The sequence below is a fragment of the Ascaphus truei genome, chromosome 8 (genome assembly GCF_040206685.1).
Source record: "Ascaphus truei isolate aAscTru1 chromosome 8, aAscTru1.hap1, whole genome shotgun sequence".
NCBI lineage: Eukaryota > Metazoa > Chordata > Amphibia > Anura > Ascaphidae > Ascaphus > Ascaphus truei.
In genome coordinates, this window is record NC_134490.1 from 34,819,115 (window position 1) to 34,844,494 (window position 25,380).

At 50.8% G+C, this 25,380-nt stretch overlaps 2 protein-coding genes across 10 annotated transcripts in view; one reads left to right on the top strand and one right to left on the bottom strand.

The window, feature by feature from the left end:
* The first annotated feature begins 281 nt into the window (after positions 1-281).
* On the top strand, positions 282-15,765 carry FSD1 (fibronectin type III and SPRY domain containing 1). 4 transcript variants are annotated; one of them, XM_075611353.1, is made up of 13 exons: positions 282-450; positions 4,382-4,477; positions 4,728-4,859; positions 5,176-5,277; positions 7,799-7,821; positions 9,303-9,424; positions 12,524-12,736; positions 13,156-13,254; positions 13,361-13,520; positions 14,127-14,206; positions 14,288-14,539; positions 14,766-14,854; positions 15,347-15,765. In XM_075611353.1, the coding sequence occupies exons 1-13, from the start codon at positions 436-438 to the stop codon at positions 15,455-15,457; spliced, it is 1,494 nt and encodes a 497-aa protein (XP_075467468.1). In that variant the 5' UTR covers positions 282-435; the 3' UTR covers positions 15,458-15,765. The 4 variants fall into 4 exon arrangements, with proteins under 4 accessions (XP_075467468.1, XP_075467469.1, XP_075467470.1 ...); XM_075611354.1 differs by having other exon boundaries at positions 287-450; positions 4,222-4,477; XM_075611355.1 differs by having other exon boundaries at positions 287-450; positions 4,232-4,477.
* A 271-nt stretch (positions 15,766-16,036) lies between these two features.
* The window catches only part of STAP2 (signal transducing adaptor family member 2), a 45,707-nt gene continuing 36,363 nt past the window's right edge, over positions 16,037-25,380 (bottom strand). For 3 of the 6 annotated variants that reach the window (XM_075611367.1, XM_075611371.1, XM_075611365.1), the window contains 6 exons: positions 23,355-23,489; positions 20,388-20,498; positions 18,364-18,474; positions 17,439-17,501; positions 16,854-16,898; positions 16,037-16,409 (listed from right to left, as the gene is read on the bottom strand). In XM_075611367.1, coding sequence (XP_075467482.1) covers positions 16,354-16,409; positions 16,854-16,898; positions 17,439-17,501; positions 18,364-18,474; positions 20,388-20,498; positions 23,355-23,489 — 521 coding nt within the window. In that variant the 3' untranslated portion in view covers positions 16,037-16,353. The remainder of the gene's footprint in view (positions 16,410-16,853; positions 16,899-17,438; positions 17,502-18,363; positions 18,475-20,387; positions 20,499-23,354; positions 23,490-25,380) is intronic. The other 3 variants (XM_075611368.1, XM_075611370.1, XM_075611369.1) reach the window with 3 other exon arrangements.

Sequence of the window (25,380 nt, forward strand, 5' to 3'; positions counted from 1 at the left end):
TTGCTTCTGGAATTTATTTTGTGCTGGTCACACATATATACAGTTTTCCCTACAGAAAAAATATTTTCCCATTGTGGGGGTATCTCTTGTTACAGGATACATGAGGATCCCAGACACCGTTGTCCTCTCTTATCTTCTCTTTCTGACGCATGTGAACAATTAGTTGCTTCTTGGCATAAGGGACAATGGGCCCTGGAGCCGCCTGTCACAGACATGACAGAACTACATCTCCCAGCATGCCTCGGGAATGACGCGCATGGGCTTTTTCTGTGCGGACTACACCTACCGGCGTGCCTCGGCGCGCGCATGTTCGGCGCCTTGCGGCTGCTCCCTGGCTGGTTACTGCTTTGTGAAGCATCATCTGTGTGACAGTGACTGACACCTGCACCGGACTGTTACCTGTGCCACCTGTGTTACGGAGAGCAGCTCGCCAGCATGGGGCAGCCGAAGGTGACAGGGGGGCTGAGCTTTTTGTGTGTACAGTGTGTATATACAGAGAGAGAGTGTGTGTGTGTGTGTGTGTGTGTGTGTGTGTGTGTGTGTGTGTGTGTGTGTGTGTGTGTGCAGTATGTATATGCACTGTGTGTGCGCGCAGTATGTATATGCACTGTGTGTGTGTGCAGTATGTATATGCACTGTGTGTGTGTGTGTACAGTATGTATATGCACTGTGTGTGTGTACAGTATGTATATGCACTGTGTGTGTGTACAGTATGTAAATGCACTGTGTGTGTACAGTATGTATATGCACTGTGTGTGTGTACAGTATGTATATGCACTGTGTGTGTGTGTACAGTATGTATATGCACTGTGTGTGTGTGTACAGTATGTATATGCACCGTGTGTGTGTGTACAGTATGTATATCCACCGTGTGTGTGTACAGTATATATATGCACTGTGTGCACAGTATCTATATGCACTGTGATGTGTGTGTGTGTGTGTGTGTGTGTGTGTGTGTGTGTGTGTGTGTGTGTGTGTGTGTGTGTGTGTGTGTGTGTGTGCATATATGCCCGGTCCACATATAAGGTTTGTAAATGATTTGTTTGCGTGAGCTCGTCTTCATATATGTGCACAAGCACACATTATGTACAGTATATGCTCTGTGTGCGCATTTTTGGTACGTCTATGCAATGTGCTAATACTTGTACGGTACATATATGCTATGTACGTACATTCACGTTGTATGGCATTTGTATGGTATGAATATATACCCTGTTTAAGCGTTATATATAGCTAGCAAATAAAAAGAGCACATTCTCATGTCCCACCATAACTTAGTGTGTGGTGTATATGTATGTATGTATGTATGTATATGTGTGTGTTATATATATATATATATATGTATATATGTATATATATATATATATATGTATATGTATGTATGTATATATATATATATATATATATATATATATATATATGTATATATATATATATATGTATATGTATGTATGTATATATATATATATATATGTATGTGTGTGTGTGTGTGTGTGTGTGTGTGTGTGTGTGTGTGTATGTATATATATATATATATATGTATCAGTACCGTGTTAGCCGAGCTTCAATAATCAAAAAATAAATAGATGATACCGTTCTGTGGCTAACGAAATGCTTTTATTTGTGCGAGCTTTTGAGATACACTGATCTCTTCTTCCGGCGATGTTACAATGAATGAAGCAAGGATAACTTAAAAACAGTGTCTCTTGGAATGTTATCTGTGCTTGTCCTTCCCCCGGTGTGGATGTGTTTTATGGCTAGAGGTGTCAAAGGGTAACTGAAAGCAAGTGAAGAAAGAGTGTGTATGTGTATCAGTGTGAATAAAAATGAATGGAGAGCCCACAGTATAAACAGTGCTCTACACAAGGTGTGTGTGGAGTGAGAGGGATATAAATGGTGTGGAAATGTGAGAGTTTGTAGCACAACTAAAAGTGTGTGTGGATACTATGTGGTCCCTATTGGTGTACTGTATATGGATGGAAAAATAAGGAGTATTAGTATGTGTGAGAGACAGCTGTGTGTGCATACATATAGCACAGTATGTACAGACATGGCCTTTAGCGCTCATGGGAAGAGAGTTCGCTAGTGTCAGTAATGACTCATAAAATTTCGATCTCTGTTTAGGCCACTGCTAAGTGTCCCGAACAGTTGCATAAATTTGTATTCATGCAACCGTCTCTCTTTCGGGGTTTTAAGATTACCTTTGAGTATGGCAACCCTCAGATCGTTCATCTTATGGCCAGAGTCAGAGAAATGTTCGCCAACAGGACTGTCTCTTGTTCCGCGTGTGATGCTGTGGCGATGCAGGTTCATTCTCTTGTTTAGCCCCTGTCCTGTCTCACCTATGTAGTAGCAGCCCCCTGGGCATTTCATGCACATGATGAGGTACACGACATTGCTGGAGGAACAGGTGAACCCTCCTCTGATTTTGTATTCCCGATTCTTGTGTGGTATTTGTATTGTGTCCGCTGTGTAGAGTATTGCGCAGGTTTTGCATCTTGGGTCCTGGCATGGTTTTGTCCCGCATTCAGTTGTACTGCTGAATACTTTACTCCTCACCATAATATTCTTGAGATTATGGGGTTGTCTGTATGATAATAAGGGTGCTTCAGGGAAGACCTGTTGCAGTCTTGTATCTTCCTGGAGGATGGGTTGTAGTTTCCTGGCGATCTTGCGTAGGGCTCCTAGGTGTGGGTTATATGTGACCACCAAAGGAACCCTGTCGCTTGTCTCCTTCTGTTTGTATTCAAGGAGATCACTTCTTGGTATTCTGGTGGCTTTGTGAATTTGCTGGTCTACAATTCTGTGGTTATATCCACGGTTTATAAAGTCTGATCTCAAGGCTTTAATCCGCTGGTCTCTGTCTGCTGTGTCGGAGCATATCCGGTTGTATCGTATGGCTTGACTGTAGATGGTTGCATGTTTGGTGTGTGTCGGGTGGAAGCTGTTGTCCCTCAAATAGCTGGCTCTGTCTGTAGGTTTGCGGTATACAGAAGTCTGTAATTGGTTGTTCTTTATAGTAATGGTGGTGTCTAGAAAATGTACTTCATCCGGGGAATGGGTGAGTTTGAGGTTGATGGTCGGGTGGAAAGTATTGAAGTTGTCATAGAACTGTAGGAGGTCCTGTTCGCCAGAGGTCCAAATCAGGAGGATGTCATCGATGTAGCGAAGGTATGTAAGGGGTTTCAAGTGACAGGTGGACAGAAAGTCACTTTCTAGTTTTGCGCAGAACAGATTGGCATACTGTGGCGCCATCCGAGTACCCATAGCGGTCCCGGTTGTCTGGAGGTATGTGTCATTTCCAAATGTGAAGTAGTTATGGGTCAGAATAAATTCAATGCATTTAGTCACTGTCTCTGTGAGTGGCTCCTGCGATCCCAGAAAGTATCTGCAGGCTGAAATCCCATCCTCGTGGGGGATGTTTGTATAAAGTGACTCTACATCCATAGTTGCTAGTAGTGTTCCTGTAGGGAGGGGGCCAATGGCATTCAGTTTGTTTAGCAGGTCGGTGGTATCCTGGATATAGCTGGGTGTGTTCCTGACAAGTGGTTTTAGAATGCCCTCCACCCAGCCAGAAATATTCTCGGTAAGTGTGCCAGATCCAGAGATAATAGGGCGCCCAGGGTTACCCTCTTTGTGAATTTTAGGGAGCATGTAGAATGTGCCAGGTTTTGGGTATATATATATGTGTGTGTGTGTGTGTGTGTGTGTGTGTGTGTGTGTGTGTGTGTGTGTGTGTGTGTGTGTATATATATATGTGTATATATTCTGTACACACACACACACGCACACACAGGTATACACAGGGCAAATACACGTGCACAAGGCATATAAATACCATACGCACAAATATATATATATATATTAATTAATTAATATATATATATATATATTTGTGCGTATGGTATTTATATGCCTTGTGCACGTGTATTTGCCCTGTGTATACCTGTGTGTGCATAACTTGTGTAATGCACACATGTTAAGTATTTGTCCTTCATTCATGTACATTGTATGTTTATATGCCCTGTACATCTGTGTGTGCTCGTGTTTGGTTGGTATATGCCAGGTGCGCACACGTGTACTGTATGTATATGCCCTGTGTGTGTGTGCAGTATGTATTGCTACCGCGCGCTCGTGTGTACAGTGTGTATATGGCCTTTGTGTGCATATCGTGTGTACAACTCCTCCTGCTCTATTCAACAGCTCCCATTATTAATGAAGTGTTTTTCAGTGGGTGACACTGCCCTCCAGTGAGTGGGACTCTCTTCTGATGATGACGCATTCCAGGTCTTAGTCATGCCCACCCCATGGTCTCACGCCCTTCCCCTTGGTCTCAGTCCACCCACCCTGCAGACTCACGCCCCACGCTCTACCTCCTCAGGACGATTTGCGGAAGATTATCACCACTCTGGCTCTGAAGAACGAGGAGATCCAGAACTTTATTTACAGCGTCAAGAAGATGTTGCAGAACGTGGAGGTATCACACAGGGCACACCACCCCTACACCCAACCCCATGTACCCTGTCCCTTCCCTAAACCCTATCCCTGCACCACATCCTCCCCTGTGAATGCTAAATACATGTCCTCTAAGGGAACCCTATTCCTGACCCATACATTACGCCCCCTTCCTGCCCCACCAGTACCCCTTCACAGCCCTGCCAGTGAACCCCATCTCAGCACCCACAAAAAACCTCACCCCCTTCCTTAACTCTGCCCTCCTCTGTTAGGAGAACTCGGCACGTGTGCAGGGGGAGCTGGAGGCAGAGTTTCAGTCTCTGTACAGCTTGCTGGACGAGCTCAAGGAGGGCATGTTAATGAAGATAAAACAGGACCGTGCCAGCCGAGCATATGAGCTGCAGGTGAGGGGTCCCATGCCAACCCTGTACCCACTTTGCCTGTCTGCTTGCTCTATGCTGACCCTGTGCCCTGACAGGTAATGCAGCGCCCACCCTGTACATCTGACCAGAGCTACAGCCATCCCTGTGTCCATATAACCCTGTGCCAACCCTGTACCCTCTGATACAGCCAGCTAATCCTGTACCCACTGAGATCCCCTGTTGTTCCTCTGCCAGCCTAGTGCCTGAAACTAACCTACATGGTGCCCACCAAAACCTGCTATGTTGGAACTATGTGCCAACTGAGTCATGCCAGTTCCTCGCTTATCTCTCTCCTCAGAATCAGCTGGCTGCCTGCACTAAGGCACTGGAGAGCTCGGAGGAGCTACTGGAGACAGCCAATCACACGCTGACAGCATCCGAGGCAGACGGCTTCTCCCAGGTGCCAGCCCCGGGGGGTGTGCGGGTCACATGCCAACCTGATGCAGGGGATGCTTGGAGTTGTAGTTCTGGAGCCCCATGGTGGTTATAATGTATATAGGGTTGCCAGACGTCCCGTATATACGGAATTGGCCCTTATTTAATTACACTGTCCCGTTGTCCTGGAAAGGTTTGTTGGGACACATAATTGTCCCGTAGTTTAGTTCCTTTACATATGGCCACTGACAAGGGGGAGATCTGGGACAACTGACCAGGCGACTGACTGCAGGTTGGGTGCAGCCAGAGGTTGCCACCACATATGTCTTCTGCTGCGCATGTAGAACAATGTCCTAAACAAAGATGGCGCAGTCACTAATCACTAACGCTTTCTTGCGCTCACTCAGGGCTTTTATTTAACATGTGAAATATTGCAAGAACTTGTGAACGGAAGAATTCTCCAGGAGCAAAGTGTGCAGAAAATCTGTTTCTTCACTTCAAGTTTGCCAAAAACTGGGGGATTTCCCAAATTTTAGTGAAATGGATCTCACAAAACCATCTGATTTATATGAACCCCAATAACACTGCCACATGTCAGCCTGATCCCGCTCATGGATCATAAGGTTTACACCTTCAAAAACAGAGGTGTGTGCGTGTGCACACATATCTTTATACACATGAATGTACATGTGTGTGTGTGTGTGTGTGTGTGTGTGTGTGTGTGTGTGTGTGTGTCCGTGAATGTATACTTGTCCTATCCTGTGTATGTGTTTCGATATACGTGTCCTTTCCTGTGTATGTATGTATGTATGAAACAAATAGGACATAGGACCATACACAGTTTCTTCCAATACTTCCATATTGAATGAGGATCACACACAAGGGCAGTAAGCGAGGCTCCCATGCAGGGGCAGTAAGCGAGGCTCCCATGCAGGGGCAGTAAGCGAGGCTCCCATGCAGGTGCAGTAAGCGAGGCTCCCGTGCAAGGGCAGTAAGCGAGGCTCCCATGCAGGGGCAGTAAGCGAGGCTTCCATGCAGGGGCAGTGAGGCTTCCATGCAGGGGCAGTGAGGCTTCCATGCAGGGGCAGTAAGCGAGGCTCCCGTGCAGGGGCAGTAAGCGAGGCTTCCATGCAGGGGCAGTGAGGCTTCCATGCAGGGGCAGTAAGCGAGGCTCCCGTGCAGGGGCAGTAAGCAAGGCTCCCATGCAGGGGCAGTAAGAGAGGCTCCCGTGCAGGGGCAGTAAGCGAGGCTCCCGTGCAGGGGCAGTAAGCGAGGCTCCCGTGCAGGGGCAGTAAGCGAGGCTTCCGTGCAGGGGCAGTAAGCGAGGCTCCCGTGCAGGGGCAGTAAGAGAGGCTCCCGTGCAGGGGCAGTAAGCGAGGCTCCCGTGCAGGGGCAGTAAGCGAGGCTCCCGTGCAGGGGCAGTAAGCGAGGCTTCCGTGCAGGGGCAGTGAGGCTTCCATGCAGGGGCAGTAAGCGACGATCACACGCAGGGGCAGTAAGCGAGGCTTCCATGCAGGGGCAGTAAGCGACGATCACACACAGGGGCAGTGAGGCTTCCATGCAGGGGCAGTAAGTGAGGCTTCCATGCAGGGGCAGTAAGTGAGGCTTCCATGCAGGGGCAGTAAGTGAGGCTTCCATGCAGGGGCAGTAAGCGACGATCACACGCAGGGGCAGTGAGGCTTCCATGCAGGGGCAGTAAGCGAGGATCACACGCAGGGGCAGTAAGCGAGGCTTCCATGCAGGGGCAGTGAGACTCCCATGCAGGGGCAGTAAGTGAGGCTTCCATGCAGGGGCAGTAAGTGAGGCTTCCATGCAGGGGCAGTAAGCGAGGCTTCCATGCAGGGGCAGTAAGCGAGGCTTCCATGCAGGGGCAGTAAGCAACGATCACACGCAGGGGCAGTGAGGCTTCCATGCAGGGGCAGTAAGCAACGATCACACGCAGGGGCATTAAGTGAGGCGGCGCTCCAGTGGCCTTGTCTGAATAATAGTGCTGGATTATTGAAGGAACAACGTTAAAAGCCTAACGTAGGGAGCTAAACATCGATCCTTCAATAAAGCAGCGATGTTATTCACACAAGTGCTGTGGGAAGCCGCCTCATTATCTATTCCTATCTATGTACGTACAGTATACATGTCCTATCAGGTATTTGTGTAGATGTATATGTGTCCTATCCTGTGTATATGTGTCCTGTCCACTGATGTCATATGGCTGGGTATAGGAGCTGGGCTTTTGATGCTGGACGTGTGTGTGTGTGTATATATCTATATATCTCATATACACACTGTCATGTGACTGGGCTTTTGATGTCCCATGTATATATATAGATATATGCGTGTCCAGTCCTGTGATTGCATATGTACATATGTGTCCTATAACATGTAAGCATATGTACATACATATCCTGTCCCGTGTATGTATATGTACATATGTGTCCCCTGGTGTCATGTGGCAGGGTACAGGAGCTGGGCTTTTGATGCTGTGCATGTGATCAGCTGTCTCACAGTCTCCTCTCTCTCTCTGTGTCTGTCTCTCTCTTGCTTCAAAGGCTGCCAAGCAGATAAAGGATAGGTACAGTAGCCTCCTGCTCTGCCCTTCTGCATGCCCCCTCCCAGACAGCACTAACCTAGCATAGGGTGACAGAACTAGGGGGCAGTGGGGTGGGGGCTCTAACACTTCATGTAACACTTTAGGTCCATGTTTTTACCTCATCCCCCTCCTCGCTCTCTCTCTGTCTCCCACCCTCTCTTTCTTGCTCTCTCCCTCCCTCTCTGTTCTCCTCTATCTCTCATACTCTCGCTCTCACTCTTTCTTAATCTCCCACACAACCTTTCTGTCTCAGCATCGTGTCTCTTTTTCTCTCTCACTCCCCTTCTCTGTGTCTCGCTCTCACTCCCCTTCTCTGTGCGTCTCGCTCTCACTCCCCTTCTCTGTGTGTGTTTGTGTCTTTCTCTGTCTCTCTCTCTCCCTCTTTCCCCTTCTCTGTGTGTCTCTCCCCTTCTCCGTGTGCCTCTCTCTCCCTCCCCTTCTCTGTGTGCTTCTCTCTCTCTCTCCCCCCCTTCTCTGTGCGTGTGTCTCTCTCCCTCTCTCTCTCCCCTTCTCTGTGTGTGTGTTTGTGTCTTTCTCTCCCCTTCTCTGTCTCTCTTCCCTTCTCTGTCTCTCTCTCTCTCTCTTTCCCCTTCTCTGTGTGTGTGTGTGTCTCTCCCCTTCTGTGTGTGTGTGTCTCTCCCCTTCTGTGTATGTGTGTGTCTCTCCCCTTCTCTGTGTGTGTGTGTGTGTGTGTGTGTGTCTCTCCCCTTCTGTGTGTGTGTGTGTCTCTCCTTCTGTGTGTGTGTGTGTCTCTCCCCTTCTCTGTGTGTGTGTGTCTCTCCCCTTCTCTGTGTGTGTGTGTCTCTCCCCTTCTCTGTGTGTGTGTGTCTCTCCCCTTCTCTGTGTGTGTGTGTCTCTCCCCTTCTCTGTGTGTGTGTGTCTCTCCCCTTCTCTGTGTGTGTGTGTCTCTCTCCCCTTCTCTGTGTGTGTGTGTCTCTCCCCTTCTCTGTGTGTGTGTGTCTCTCCCCTTCTCTGTGTGTGTGTCTCTCTCCCCTTCTCTGTGTGTGTGTATCTCTCTCCCCTTCTCTGTGTGTGTGTGTCTCTCCCCTTCTCTGTGTGTGTGTGTCTCTCTCCCCTTCTCTGTGTTTGTGTGTCTCTCCCCTTCTCTGTGTGTGTGTGTGTCTCTCCCCTTCTCTGTGTGTGTGTGTGTCTCTCCCCTTCTCTGTGTGTGTGTGTGTCTCTCTCCCCTTGTGTGTGTGTGTGTGTGTCTCTCCCCTTCTCTGTATGTGTGTCTTTCACTCTCTCTCCCCTTGTGTGTCTGTATGTGTGTCTTTCACTCTCTGTATGTGTGTCTTTCACTCTCTCTCCCCTTCTCTGCAGCGCTCTCACTCCCTTTCTCTAATAGCGAGTATTGGGATTGGTGGGTAGGTTTTGGGGATCTCCGCTCTCTGTTACCCCCCAACCACCATTACCCTGATAATGTGACTGTGGCTCTGTGGGCTGACCATATCCCTGGTTCACAGTGTGACGATGGCCCCCGCGTTCCGTCTGTCCCTCAAAGCCAAAGTGACAGACAATATGAGCCACCTCATGGTAGATTTCACCCAAGAGCGACGTCTGCTACAGAATCTGCGCTTCCTGCCTGGTAACAACCCCCAAACTGTGTGTTTTACTCCCTCCAGCCCCTTGAGACTGCGCGTTCCCCCCCCCCCCCCACTGAGACTGCGCGTTCCCCCCCCCCCCCCCACTGAGACTGCGCGTTCCCCCCCCCCCACTGAGACTGCGCGTTCCTCCCCTCCCCCCCACTTAGACTGCGCGTTCCTCCCCCCCCACTGAGACTGCGCGTTCCTCCCCCCCCACTGAGACTGCGCGTTCCCCCCCCCACTGAGACTACGCGTCCCCCCCCCCCACTGAGACTGCGCGTTCCCCCCCCCCACTGAGACTGCGTGTTCCCCCCTGTGACTTTTTTGCCAACTCCTCCTCTAACTCATCCCCCCCCCGCTCATCCCCCCCGCTCATCCCCCCTCGCTCATCCCCTCCTCGCTCATCCTCCCCCCTCGCTCTTCCCCCCCCTCGCTCATCCCCCCCTCGCTCTTCCCCCCCTCGCTCTTCCCCCCCTCGCTCATCCCCCCTCGCTCTTCCCCCCCCTCGCCCTTCCCCCCTCGCCCTTCCCCCCCTCGCTCATCCCCCCCTCGCTCATCCCCCCCTCGCTCATCCCCCCCTCGCTCATCCCCCCCTCGCTCATCCCCCCCCTCGCTCACCCCCCCTCGCTCGTCACTTTCCCCCCCCTCGCTCATCGTCACTTCCCCCCCCTCGCTCATCGTCACTTCCCCCCCCCCTCGCACATCGTCACTTTCCCCCCCCTCGCTCATCGTCACTTCCCCCCCCCTCGCTCATCATCACTTCCCCCCCCTCGCTCATCCCCCCCTCGCTCATCCCCCCTCGCTCATCCCCCCCCTCGCTCATCCCCCCCCTCGCTCATCCCCCCCCTCGCTCATCCCCCCCCTCGCTCATCCCCCCCCTCGCTCATCCCCCCCCTCGCTCATCCCCCCCCTCGCTCATCCCCCCCGACTCGCTCATCCCCCCCCTCGCTCATCCCCCCCGACTCGCTCATCCCCCCCCTCGCTCATCCCCCCCCTCGCTCATCCCCCCCCTCGCTCACCCCCCCCCTCGCTCATTCCCCCCCTCGCTCATCCCCTCCCTCACCCGCCCCTCGCTCCCCACCTTCCCCCCCTCGTCCCCCCCCTCGCTCGTCCCCCCCCTCGCTCGTCCCCCCCCTCGCTCGTCCCCCCCCTCGCTCGTCCCCCCCCTCGCTCGTCCCCCCCCTCGCTCGTCCCCCCCCTCGCTCGTCCCCCCCTCGCTCGTCCCCCCCCTCGCTCGTCCCCCCCCTCGCTCGTCCCCCCCCTCGCTCGTCCCCCCCCTCGCTCGTCCCCCCCCTCGCTCGTCCCCCCCCTCGCTCGTCCCCCCCCTCGCTCGTCCCCCCCCTCGCTCGTCCCCCCCCTCGCTCGTCCCCCCCCTCGCTCGTCCCCCCCCTCGCTCGTCCCCCCCCTCGCTCGTCCCCCCCCTCGCTCGTCCCCCCCCTCGCTCGTCCCCCCCCTCGCTCGTCCCCCCCCTCGCTCGTCCCCCCCCTCGCTCGTCCCCCCCCTCGCTCGTCCCCCCCCTCGCTCGTCCCCCCCCTCGCTCGTCCCCCCCCTCGCTCGTCCCCCCCCTCGCTCGTCCCCCCCCTCGCTCGTCCCCCCCCTCGCTCGTCCCCCCCCTCGCTCGTCCCCCCCCTCGCTCGTCCCCCCCCTCGCTCGTCCCCCCCCTCGCTCGTCCCCCCCCTCGCTCGTCCCCCCCCTCGCTCGTCCCCCCCCTCGCTCGTCCCCCCCCTCGCTCGTCCCCCCCCTCGCTCGTCCCCCCCCTCGCTCGTCCCCCCCCTCGCTCGTCCCCCCCCTCGCTCGTCCCCCCCCTCGCTCGTCCCCCCCCTCGCTCGTCCCCCCCCTCGCTCGTCCCCCCCCTCGCTCGTCCCCCCCCTCGCTCGTCCCCCCCCTCGCTCGTCGTCCCCCCTCGCTCGTCGTCCCCCCTCGCTCGTCGTCCCCCCTCGCTCGTCGTCCCCCCTCGCTCGTGTCCCCCCTCGCTCGTGTCCCCCCTCGCTCGTGTCCCCCCTCGCTCGTGTCCCCCCTCGCTCGTGTCCCCCCTCGCTCGTGTCCCCCCTCGCTCGTGTCCCCCCTCGCTCGTGTCCCCCCTCGCTCGTGTCCCCCCTCGCTCGTGTCCCCCCTCGCTCGTGTCCCCCCTCGCTCGTGTCCCCCCTCGCTCGTGTCCCCCCTCGCTCGTGTCCCCCCTCGCTCGTGTCCCCCCTCGCTCGTCGTCCCCCCCCTCGCTCGTCGTCCCCCCCCTCGCTCGTCGTCCCCCCCCTCGCTCGTCGTCCCCCCCCTCGCTCGTCGTCCCCCCCCTCGCTCGTCGTCCCCCCCCTCGCTCGTCGTCCCCCCCCTCGCTCGTCGTCCCCCCCCTCGCTCGTCGTCCCCCCCCTCGCTCGTCGTCCCCCCCCTCGCTCGTCGTCCCCCCCCTCGCTCGTCGTCCCCCCCCTCGCTCGTCGTCCCCCCCCTCGCTCGTCGTCCCCCCCCTCGCTCGTCGTCCCCCCCCTCGCTCGTCGTCCCCCCCCTCGCTCGTCGTCCCCCCCCTCGCTCGTCGTCCCCCCCCTCGCTCGTCGTCCCCCCCCTCGCTCGTCGTCCCCCCCCTCGCTCGTCGTCCCCCCCCCTCGCTCGTCGTCCCCCCCCTCGCTCGTCGTCCCCCCCCTCGCTCGTCGTCCCCCCCCTCGCTCGTCGTCCCCCCCCTCGCTCGTCGTCCCCCCCCTCGCTCGTCGTCCCCCCCCTCGCTCGTCGTCCCCCCCCTCGCTCGTCGTCCCCCCCTCGCTCGTCGTCCCCCCCCTCGCTCGTCGTCCCCCCCTCGCTCGTCGTCCCCCCCTCGCTCGTCGTCCCCCCCTCGCTCGTCGTCCCCCCCCTCGCTCGTCGTCCCCCCCCCTCGCTCATCACTTCCCCCCCCCTCGCTCATCACTTCCCCCCCCCTCGCTCATCACTTCCCCCCCCCTCGCTCATCACTTCCCCCCCCCTCGCTCATCACTTCCCCCCCCCTCGCTCATCACTCCCCCCCCCCCCTCGCTCATCACTCCCCCCCCCCTCGCTCATCACTCCCCCCCCTCGCTCATCACTTTCCCCACCCACCTCGCTCCTCACTCTCCACCCTCACTCCTCCCCTCTCTCTTCAGTCCCCAGCACCCCAGAGATACTCCCCTCTGAGTGCCTGGTGGCAGATAACGGTGTGACTCTGGTGTGGCAAATGCCCGAGGGGGAGGACAGCAAGATCCATCATTACAGCATAGAGCATCGAAAAACCAACTTCCCAGGACCCCCCCGCGCCAAGGAGGAGCAGCCCTGGATGGTGATCGAGGGTATACAGGGGACAGAGTATACACTGACAGGTGAGAGAGGAGGGGGAGGTGGGGAGAGGGAGAGTGGATACAGGGGACCGTGTATACATTGATGGGTGAGAGAAAGATAGGGGAAGTGGTGGGGGGTAGGAGGGGGGAGTGGAGAGGGCATACAGAGCTAAGTATACATTGACGGGGTAAAAGGGAGGGGGAATTTCCTGAGACAAGAGAAGGAAAGAGAAAGTAGTGGAGCATAGAAGTGGGGATTGGAGGAGGATTTAAGGCTGGTATCTTACATGTGCAGGATAATAAGGCACCTCAATTATGATATACCCCCCCCCCCCCCCCCAAGGGAATTTCAGATGTCCCAATTCCTGGGTGCTCGTGCTCTTGTAGCTGCTACCTGTGTGTGAGAGCAGAGTTATTAATCCAGGTGACTCCTCTCTGAATCCTGACCCCCTCCCCACCAGGTCAGCGCTTTGACATGAAGTACATGACCTTCCGGGTCAGGGCGTGTAATAAAGCCGTGAGCGGAGACTTCTCGGAGCCCGTCACCCTAGAGACACCAGGTACTGCGGCCTGGAGGGCGGGGCCACAGGTGGAGGGGGGAGGACAAGCCCCTGGGAATTGCGTACGGGGCCCCTCAATCGTGACCTCCTTTGTGTCCCCCCGCAGCCTTCTGGTTCCGGTTGGACGCTGGAAGCTGCCACCAGAACTTGCGAGTGGAAGAGGGGAGCGCCGAGTGGGACGCGATGGGAGGAAAGGTGCAAGATGTAAAGAGCCGAGAGAAGGAGGGGAGGGGGCGGGGAGCATCACCGTGTAACTCCCCTGCCAGGTACAACCTTACCACTTCTCCATTATACTCGCAGCAATCCCCCCTCCCCCCATTACAGCAAACCCTCCACCCCCTCAAAACAATCCCTTCACAGCCTCCCCTTATTTACAACTCCCCCATCAGGTGCACAACCCACCTCCCTTAATCACAGCACCCTCACCAACCCACTTACAACTACTAGAAGCATATGAATAGCACTGTAGATATTCTGAACACATGATACATAAAGCTTGGCCCCCTGCAGACGCACTTACCAGAACTCCCTCCTACTGTCTCTGTACGTTCTCCCTACCTACCAATTAGACTGTAAGCTCCTCGGGGCAGGGACTCCTCTTCTTTAATGTTACTTTTATGTCTGAAGCACTTATTCCCATGATCTGTTATTTATATTATCGGTTATTTATTCGATTACCACATGTACAGTATTACTACTGTGAAGCGCTATGTACATTAATGGCGCTATATAAATAAAGACATACAATACAATACCCCAGCTCATACAAACCTGCTCCTCTGGGATGTACAACCTCAGGCTGACCACTGACACCCCACACACACCCTCTGATCCTGCAGACCGACTTCTGACCCCCTCACTTCCCAATGCAGGTGTGTCCAGTCTCCCAAGAGAACTCCGTCACCTCGAGGAGGCAGAGACCGATTCACTGCAGAGTCCTATACTGTCCTGGGTGAGGCTAGAGGGAGAGAGCTCTGTATCAGGGGGCGGGTCACTGTATCAGGGTGTCTCTTACCTGCCACTCTGTCCACAGGGGACACCCTGATAGATGATGGGGAGTGCTACTGGGAGGTGCGCTATGACCGTGACAGTAAGGCCTTTGCGCTGGGGGTGACATATCGCAGCCTTGGCAAGTTTGACCAGTTGGGAAAGACCTCGGCCTCCTGGTGTCTTCACCTCAACAATTGGCTGCAGGTGACATTCACCGCGAAACACGGGAACAAAGCGCGGACGCTGGACGTAGCTGTGCCAGAGAGAATCGGGGTGTATTGCAACTACCAGGAAGGTGAGACCCCCAGCCACAGGGGAGACTTGCACTCAACTGCAGGGGGGACAGAAGGGACCTGAACTTAGCAGGGGGGGGGGGGACCGGGGACCTGCATCCAACCACTGGGGGACACAGACCTGCATCTGACTGCGGGGTGATACAGAGGTGACCTTGACTATGCCCCATGGAGTCTGTTCCTCCCCTTGCAGGGTGATAGTGACAGAGTGATGTGTTTCTTCCTCAGGCTTCCTGTCCTTCTATAATGCCACCAACAAGCAGATGCTGCACACCTTCAGAGCAAGGTTCACACAGCCTCTTCTCCCAGCGTTCATGGTAGGAACCCCCTTCCTCCCCCTGCTCTTCCCAGGGTTGGCAGAGATACACACAGTGGGTGGTATTTTTTTGTATGTGTTTAATCTGGAACTGTACAAGGCACATGTAGGACTGTGTCAGAGAGACGGGGAGAGAAACAGACTGCAAATACACGGAGGTACAGAGTGCTGATACCCGGCAAGGTCTGAAATTATGACACTGAGTGTGAGAGGGAGGTGAGAGGCACCCAAAGTCTTCATAATGTGCTATATACACCTCCCAGGTCTGTACAAACAGCTGTGCATACACCACACAGGTCTGTTCACACCGAGCTATATACACACCACACAGGTATTTTTATATAGAGCTATATACACCGTGCAGGTTTTTGTGCTTCGTGATTACATAAGAAAATGAAGCATTCTAAGAGTGGGGCACCCTGGGGACCAGCAGTGCTCCTGGCTGCGGGTGACAGTTTGTGGTGTCTTTAACATGATGTTCTCATCCTCCCAGGTCTGGTGTGGCAGTTTCACTGTGTATACGGGGCTGCAGGTACCGACCTGTGTGAGGAGCCTACAGAAACGCAACAGTACCACAAGCAGCTCCACTGCCAGCCTCACCTGACCTCCACACTCCTGCACCTCCTGACCCCCCCCCCTTCCTTTAGCACTGCCCTTCATATTTCTGCCAATTGTCTCCCTGCCAGTATTAACTGCATCCTCTCCAGAGACTTGAATGTAAGAGACTAAGATTGTAGTATTGTTCCCCTTCACCTATTCTACACCCTATTGCTCCGGCTCTGCAGAGAATCCCGCCTGGCCTGCAGGGGCAGAATTAACAGGTCCAGAAAGAGACATTTCAGCAGGGGGGGTATGAGGGGTCCTGAGCGCTCTGTGGCTTTTGGCCTTAAAATAAACTAGTTTTAGGTGTCAGGTGCCTTCTTCACTATCAGAAAAGGGGGGTTGTATGACGTTACATTGCCCCTTCCCGTCCACTACCCTCCTCCCCCCTGCACCCCACACTGCCCCCCTGTACCCCACACTGCCCTCCTCCCCCCTGCACCCCACACTGCCCCCCTGCACCCCACACTGCCCTCCCCCCGGTACCCCACACTGCCCCCCTGTACCCCACACTGCCCTCCTCCCCCCTGCACCCCACACTGCCCCCCTGCACCCCACACTGCCCTCCTCCCCCCTGCACCCCACACTGCCCTCCCCCTCACATGCATCCGCTTCCTCCTCACAGAATTGTCGTGCACAGGAGAGGATTGTGCTGCTCATGGAAGTGACAGTGGCATGTACAGTGGCATGTACAGAGTTGGGTAACGGCCACGCTGGGGAGCGTTATACTGCCCAGAGAGTGGGCCCAGGAGCGGACAGATAATGCAGCCGAGCTGTACATTGCTCCTGACACAGCTGTCGTCCTGCATGTGTGTCCTGGAGGAGTTCAAGTCTCAGAACTAATCCGGTGGGGTTGGGGATAGGTTTAGTCTATGCTCGTGTGACCTTGGTGGGGTAATCTCATTCGATCTGTGCTCTCCGTTGCTCCAGCTTCCTCCTCAGCTCCTCGTTCAGACCTGCGGGGGGGGGGGGGGGAAGAGGGGAGGAATGGGTTACTGTTCAGAATAAAAAGACAAGGGGCAATTATTAGGGGATGGGGAGGTGGGTTATGAGATGGCATGGGACAGGGCAGTTATAGTATTACTGGGTGATGGAGAGGGCAGTTATTGGGGGTGGGGGGTTATGAGATGGTATGGGACAGGGCAGTTATTAGGGAGTGGGGGAGGGGAGTTATGAGATGTGAGGGGGGCAGTTATTAAGGGGAGGAGAATTATGAGATTGTATAAAACCTTGGTGCAGTTAACTGCCCCTCTCCCATACTCTGGGTTAGGCTCTGCAGGGGGGGGGGGGGCTTAACACCTTCACTGCCAGAGGTCAGCAATACAATAACATGCAGAGTGATGCGGTACAATTTCTCTGGCATTGAAAAGGTAACATTGGGTAGCTGAATCCGCAGGTACCTGAAGATTGTACGGCGGGCGCTGCCATTCTCACCCTGGCTGCTTCTGGATAAGAAATAAGACAACATTAACCCCTGGACCTCGAAAGAACAATCTGAGGGGTGCTGACCCCTGCAGCGGGGGCCTGTGCAGGGGGCTCTCCCTACACTCCGCCTCTTTGGCACTGCATGGACACTTATCCCCACGTAAGGCAGGGGTCATACATTTAAAATGATTACAGTGATGGGTGTTTTAAAGATGGCTCCTGAGTGACGTGTTTCATACCCAACACCTGAAGGCTGGCGGAGGTGTGGAGACTGTTTTTTGGATGGGAGGGTTTAGGCTGTGTTTCAGTGGGGGGGGATATGTAGAGGGGTATTTTGGGAATGGGGTGGTCTTTACATCTCTGCATTTGTGTGTAACTTACCTTTGGATTTGGGAGCCGCCTGGATGTGGGGGGCAGGGGGGATCTTTTAGGCAGGCATATGTTGGGTGTGTTTGGGGGATGAAGGAGATACAGTCTGCCACATGAGGGATAAGGGGAGTATGTGGGTCATGTTTTGGGTGAGGGGTCTTTCCATTTCCCATAATTTGCGGGCCCATTACCTTTGGGTTTGGGAGCTGCCTGGTTGGGGGGTTCCCGGGCTTGTCTTCTGGGATTGAGATTGGCTATAAGGATAGAAAAGGGGAATGGGAGAGGCAGTAAGCTGCAAAACGGACACAAAACCAGCATCAAAAACAGCACGGGGTTTATCGCAGAAAAGGAATCGGACAAGTCCCCATAACTTTTTTTTAATGACTGGTTACATGAACTAGAATGAAACATAATAGGGACAAATGAAGGAAAATGGGCACAAAAAGGCACAGAGGGCTCTGCTTGTAGAGGGATGGGATGGGGGGGGGGGGGAGAAGAAGGTAGTGTGTTTGTCAAATCAACAAAGTCTACTGGCCGTCACTAGTCTAAATAAAGTAAAAATATAGATAATATATTTTATTCACATATCAACTTGTCCATCCTACTCTGGTATTTTGATAGAAGTCCAGAGTAGACGTGAAACGTCCATATGTGAATAAAATAAATGTTCTTTATTTTAAAAGTGTATGTGTTTATATATATATACAGTATATATATATATATATATATATATTCAAAAATAAATAGACGATACCGTTCTAACGGTATTGTCTATTTATTTTTGATTATTGAAGCTCGGCTAACACGGTACAGATACCTCTACATGTATATATGTATGTATGTATGTATGTGTATATATATATATATATATATAATCATATAAAAACATTACTTGTGAGCACATTCACATGTCTTAGACAGTTCTGCAACCCTGCTTTTTGCCATTATCACCTTGCATACAGTGCTTCCACTACAGCAAAGGATTCTGGGAAATGACATGCAAATGAGCACACTGCCATCTTTTGGCCTAAATCCATTATTACATGGAACCCCTAAGCAAATGCTCGTTGTTTTAAACACCGCTTTTAAACGTACACACACACCACCATATGTTACCTTCGCTGGGTCTACTCCAGGTCGTTTGCTGATCAGGGGTCTCATACTCGTCTTCAGGTGGGAGTGGGAGGTGAGGGAAAACTTTGCGGTTTAGAGGGTTCTTTGTGGCACCTGCAACCAGACACAGACTGAGAATCCCACAGACAGACACAAGCATTGAGACACGGAAACATAGAAACAGGAACACTCAGACATAGAGAATATATCACCCTGCCACACAAACATACATACTCTATACACACTGCCACACACAGACAGAAAGAGACACTGACAGAGAGAGACACCGATACACACAGGCAGACACTAACACACACAATAAATACTGAGACACAGACACATTGACATACAGGCAAAGAGTGACACAGACTGACCCATGGACAGACTGAAACAGATGTAGACACAGACCCCCCAGACAAAGAAATACAAAACACACTTGACAGGCACACACACAGATACCGACACACTGACAGATAGTCACTGACACAGTGTTGTGTGTGTGTGTGTATATATATATATATATCTCATCTTCAGACCCACTGCATAATGAAGGCCTCCCAAACAATCTTCTTCGTACCGCAGTTACAAGCCTCTCTTCTCCATGTTGCTTCAACACATTTTCCGATTTCACGAACATCATACTTTTGGTCATCGTCTTGGTCTTTTAATCTCTCTTGGAATCAAGTTGAGTACCATCTGTGGCCAACGATGGTCATTTCTTCTTGCGATATGTCTGGTCCACTGCAGTTTTAATTTCTTCACCACTGTGATGTCACAGACTTTTGTTTGGTTTCGAACCCATTCATTTTCCGGTCTCTTCGGGTAATACCCATCATACATCTCTCCATAATTCATTGCGTTATCTGAAGTTTCTGAATTGTCTTCACATTTAGGGGCCTCGTTTCACATCCATACGTGAGCACAGACAGGATACACTGGTCGAAAACGTTCCTCTCGTGGCACAGTGGAAGGTTCCTTGGAAATATTGTCCTGTTACTTCCGAATGCGCTCCGTCCCATCTTCCTTCTCCTATTGATTTTATTCAAAAGGTTCCCACCCATTGTTATTTGCCGGACAAGGTAGACATAGCCTTCAACTTCTATTCCATTTATTTCAATCTTTGCAGACTTAACATTTGTTGATCACTTTGGTCTTGCTGAGATTCATATGGAGGTCCACATACTTATTTCGGAGTTCTCCAACTTGTTGCTGGAGGTCTTCTGGACTTGACAAAAATAACAATGTCATCTGCAAATATTGTAGTAGGTGACTCAGTCACCATTGATTTTGATTCCTTTTTCTTCCCAATCTATCGTCTTTAACAATTCTTCAAAAGTTGCAGTGAAAAGCTTTGGTGACTCCCTGCCACACTCCGTGCTGATTCTTATCTTGCATGTATCTTCGTGTGATCTAATGGTTGATGTGGCATTCTCATAAATGTTCTTAATAATACCAATGTATGCTTCAACATTTAGTCTTAATGCATCTACGACCAGAGGTGTAGACAGAATCAAATGCTTTTTCGTAATCTGCGAATCCTGAACTGAGTGGTAGATCGTATTGATTACTTCAGTGAATCACTTCTTCAGTGTTTTTCTTTCCAACTTCGCATTCAGATGTAATCTGCAGCAAACCAATCGTTGATCACGCCTTCTGTCAAAATGGTTAGGAAATGTCCAGTCTCCAATCACGTGTTTCTTGTTAGTTAGGAAAGTCCATTTCTTTCTTGATTTCCTTCGGTCCATTCCAGGCCCATTTTCTAGTTGTATTCTTCTTGAGTGAATTCATGATGTAGAAAGTTTCACATTCTGTAAATTCTACCAATCTGTCCCCATTTTCATTCCTGTTACCGTAACCATTCTTACCAACTGATGCTTCCTCGTTCTGATGGGCAACAATCTTTGCATTGAAATCTCCCATAACAATCTTATGGTGATTATTTCTGTTGTTGTTAAATTGGTTGATTTCATGGTAGAAGTCTTCCATTTCATACATACAGAATACATACATACATACACACGTGTTACCTTCGCTGGATCTCCTCCAGGTCGTTTGCTGATCGGGGTTCTCATACTCGACGTCAGGCTCTATTGGGATTCGAGGGGACACTTTACAGCCTGGAGGGGTCTTTATGGCTCCTGCAAACAAAGACAGACTGTGAGAATCCCACCGACAGACACAGAGACATAGAAATGCTGACACACACATAGATACACTGGCACACACAAACACACGGGCACAGACAGACACAGAGACAGACCCATACATACTGTAGTGACACTGGCACACTGACATATTATTAATATATATCATCTTCATCCCTTATTTATGTACTGCTCCCCAATGATCTTCCAGGTACTGCAGTTACCAGCCTCTCTCCTCCATGTTGCTCCAACAATGTTTCTGATTTCATCCTAACATCTTATTTGGTCGTCATCTTGGTCTTTTAATATCTTTTGGAATCCAGTCGAGTACCGTCTTTGGCAACCGATGGTCATTTCTTGTTGCGATATGTCCGTTCCGCTGCAATTTTAATTTCTTCATGCCTGTGATTTATTTTTCTGTCTCTTTGGGTAATACCCAACATTCATCTGTCAATAATTCATACCTGTCAATAATATGATGTATTTATCTATGTATGTACAGTTTATTGTACCAATCCTGTATCTGTGTACTGTGCCCACATTTGGCTGATATTATATTCTGTAGCCTGGCTTCAGCATTTCAGGAACCAGGGGTTAACTGTATGTTGAATGGTTTAAATGGTGTGGTCCTTTGTGGGGAGGATGGGTATAAAAGTATCCAGCCTCAATACAAAGGAGATCCTGTGTAAGAGAAGGCGAGTGGCTTGGGACATTGTTGAGTGAGGCCGGTTTGTGGACTCGGTGTGGGGAAAGTTGTTCTCCACATGGAGACCATTGTTCGGCCCACATTCTGAGTCGCCTATACCATCCTGGGGTATTGGGAGGGCCAGGGGAACCGTTGCCAGGACTGTGCCCTGTTGGCGCGATTCCCATTAGTCCGTTCAAAGGCCCCACTCGACTTAAGCATCTCCTCGCTCCGGATTGGTCCAACGCAGGCGAGCCTTCGCTCGTTTATTGAACTCTAGACAATCTGCTCTGGGATTGGTCGGGCCTCCATCCTCCATGTTGGTGGATGGAGACCGAGGGATATATCAATAGGAACCCAGCTTTGGTTCCAGAGACTTGTTGTGGAATACTCGGCGAGCCAAAGTGGACCCTTTAAACATCCGAAGTCATCCCAGGGTGTTCTAGGGACTTGCAAAGGCATTTGGAGGGAAGCCACGACGGGGGAATTTAAAACTGCTGACTAACGGAGAGCAAAGCAGTGCTACCACTATCATCAAGGACAGCACAGCGCAACTTGGGAACACGTATCGTGGTAAACGTCTGGATGGAGGTCCCCGCACCTAGGGCTCTAGGTTGTTCTCCAAGTTACGCCAGTTGGGTGAGTTTGTGTGGGTCTTACGTACTGGATGTTTGTGGAATATTTTTTTCCAATAAATTCACTTTTGTTCAACTACAGTTCTGTCTATTGAATTGATTCCTGGTGTAATTGTCTTGGTCTCCCATGACAACATCTCTCCATACTTCTTTGCTGATTCTGATCTTGCATGTATCTTCTTTTAATCTAATGGTTGATGTGGCATTCTCATAAATGTTCTTTATAATACCATTGTACGCTTCAACATTTTGTCTTCTTAATGCATCTAGGACCACTGAGGCAGGCGGAATTAAATGCTTTTTCATAATCTACGAATCCTAAACCGAGTGGTAGATCGTATTAATTACTTCAGGAAATCCACTTCTTGTATGATTTCGATGTGGTCCATTGTGTTGTATCCGCTGCGAAATTCCACTTGTTCTCTAGGCTGAGCAAAGTCTAGGGTTTGTTGGGATTGGAAGTAGACGGCTTGGTCAGTAGCTCTTGATGTCTTTGGCTCCGTTCTTGTGGATGAGGATTACTATGGCATTACTCCATTGCTCTGGAATTTACCCGTTCAAGGATTCAATATTTCAGTTGTAATTCTATCTTCCTGGGAGCCTTCCCATTCTTCATGGATTTTATTGCTTTGCCACTTCTTCTGGAAGGATGCATGGTACATCATTGGTGGTTACATCTCGCTTGTCTTCTGCTGGATTAAACCCTGCGTGATCTGTATTCACGTACAATTTCATGTAGAAGTCTTCAACTCTCTTTATGATAAGTGCACGGTCTCTAATTGTTGATCAATCGTTTTGTTTGAGTGCAATGATTTGCTTCTTCCCAACCATAAATCACTGCTTTTGTCTTCTTTAAGCTTTTGTTATCTACAAGTGTCTCCTTCACCATATCACAGTTACATTTTCTTATACATTTATACATTTGCGAATTCTCTTGCACAGCTCTGCATATTCAATTCTTATTCCTGCATTTTGGGATTGCTTCATTTCTCCAATCTTCATAATTCTTTGTAAAAGTTTCCCCCTGCATTTTGAGCACGCTGAAGCGATATTTCAGTTCTAGTTGAAGTTCTCTGCTGCTATTCTTGAGGTTCTTCATGTTGATTGTTTTTGTCTTTCCAACTTTGGTTCGCTACAGATTACATCTGGATCTACAGGTGATCACACCTTCTGTCAAAATGGTTAAGGACTGTGCAGTCTTCAAACCATATGTTTCTTGTTAAGTCAGGATAATCAATTTCTTTCTTAACTTCATTGGGTCCATTCCATGTTCATTTTCTATTTGGATTCTTTTTGAAGAGTGAATTCATGATGTAGAAATGTTCACATTCTGCAAATTCTATCAATCTGTCCCCACGTACTTTCCTGTTACCGTAACCATACTTACCAGCTGTTGGGCACCAATCTTTGCATTGAAATCTCCGATACCGATCTTGAGCTGACAATTTCCTGTGTTGTCAAGTTGGGTGATTTCATGGTAAAGTCTTCCACTTCATACATACACCCCTATGCAGTGCCCCAATGTGTTACCTTTGCTGGATCTCCTCCAGGTAGTTTGCTCTTCAGGGTTCTCATACTCCTCATCTTGGGGCGGGGACTCCATAGGGATGGGAGGGGGCACTTTACTGAAGGGAGGGGACTTTATGGCTTCTGCAAAGAGACAGACTGTGAAAATCCACAGAGAAACACAAACATAGAAATGCTGTTATACACACACACAGACACAGACAGGCAGAGACAGAGACACTGACACACAGAGACACTGGCATACAGACATGATATACAAACACACACACACACACACACAGTATGTATATATATCATCTTCAACCCTTTTCTATCCACTGCTGCCCAATGATCTTCTAGCTACTGCTGTTACGTTTGGTTGTCGTCTTTGTCTTTTGATATCCCTTGGAATCCAGTTGAGTACCATCCCGTCCAACAATGGTCATTTCTTCTTGTGATATGTCCGGCGCACTGCCATTTTAATTTCTTCAATCTTGTGATGTCACAGATTTCTGTTTCCCAGCGAACCCATTCTTTATTTTTCCTGTCTCTTTGTTTAACCCTTTGGGTGTAGTTACCACATCATAGGGTCTGGCACTCCAGGGGCCAAGACGTAGTAGTGACATCATAATAGTACTGCTCGTTTTTCGAGGGGAAATTGCGTTCTTCTCCGTCTCTGTGTGCCGTCCCCAGCAGCTCAGAAGGTAAGAAGCCGTCTCTGGTCTGTCCCAACCCCCAAGATGACGTAGATCAGGGGTGCGCAAAGTGGGGGCGCGAGATTTTCTGGGAAGGGCACGGCTGTTACAGAGGCCTCGCGCTTCCCCAAAGGCATTTAAAATAATCGCGCAAGGCCTCTGTAACTTTTCACTTATCTGGAGTTCCAGCGACGTGTCTCCATGGCAACCGGCCATTGCCATGGCAACGTGACGTCACATGACCCCGCAGCGTCATTTGACGCTGGATCCGTGAAGGGAGGGGGCGCGCAATCCAGGGGAGACAGGGTCATTTTATTTCATTGCCTTGTTTTGCTTTGTGACTGATCCCTTAAATATAAATGGTGTTAAAAGACCTGGTTCACCGTGACATAGAGCGTCACGGTTCTGATGTATTAGGATCTTTTAACAGGTATTATGCAGAGAGTCTATACCGATATTTTGGGAAATAATCACACTGAACTTCAAATTGGATAGCACTTGTTTACAAATATAAACAAAGTGATATTTGCAGTTTAGTATTGCTCTTTATGTGTACAGTAATGAGCAATAGTTGGATTATTCCATGCATCCCTACATCTACGTAGCAGTTGCCTTGCAACTATGTAGCCAACAGAAGTAACTCTGTAAGCAAGAGTGATTGTGTGTTTAAAAGAAACGTCTGAGCATGCTATTTGGAGCTTGGAGCATGGCAGGTAAGTGGTTACTGACCATCTCATTAGTGTCCAAAGTTTCCCTTTTAGCTGTAAACATAGGGATACCTATTAGCATGTAACACATAGGGTTATATTTTGTGGTGTTAAAAACCACTCGCCTCTTTTCACGCAACTTTTCCTGGATTAGCATCATATAATGATTGCATAGTTTATTCCAGGTAAAAAAGTAGTGTAGCGTAATGTGTATGTTAGAAGCTATGAGCTAAACTGCCACTATATTGTGGTGTTACGAACCCCTAACCTCTTTACACGCAGCCGTACCTAATCTTTCATCACATAAGTATCTGATGGTATAGACCGGTTGAATATATTAGCGTGTGGTGTGCAAAGTACTTTTAGACATACTCTGATAGCAAATATAACGGAGAGTAATTACCATGTGTTCTCCTATGTTGTCTAGTACCTGCATGTCGATGATCGCTTCGCTCGCATAGCGCAATTTCCCAAGGCTCCTATTGGTCGGTGGGGAATGTTGTTCCCCTATTGCCTTTATTATACACCACTTGGGTGTTAGTAGGGAGGCGGAGCCACTAAACGTAACCCTTTCTATGCTAAAGTACTAGCCGCTTGTCGCGGCTGCAATAGATAAGTGTGTTTACTTTTTCAGTATGTCCCGGCTAT

What these genes read in the sequence shown, in the direction of transcription:
- FSD1 (XM_075611353.1), top strand. An exon ending in AGAGTCCTATACTGTCCTGG is followed by an intron (nt 14,207 to 14,287) that starts GTGAGGCTAGAG and finishes CTCTGTCCACAG; the next exon opens with GGGACACCCTGATAGATGAT. An exon ending in CTCTTCTCCCAGCGTTCATG is followed by an intron (nt 14,855 to 15,346) that starts GTAGGAACCCCC and finishes TCATCCTCCCAG; the next exon opens with GTCTGGTGTGGCAGTTTCAC.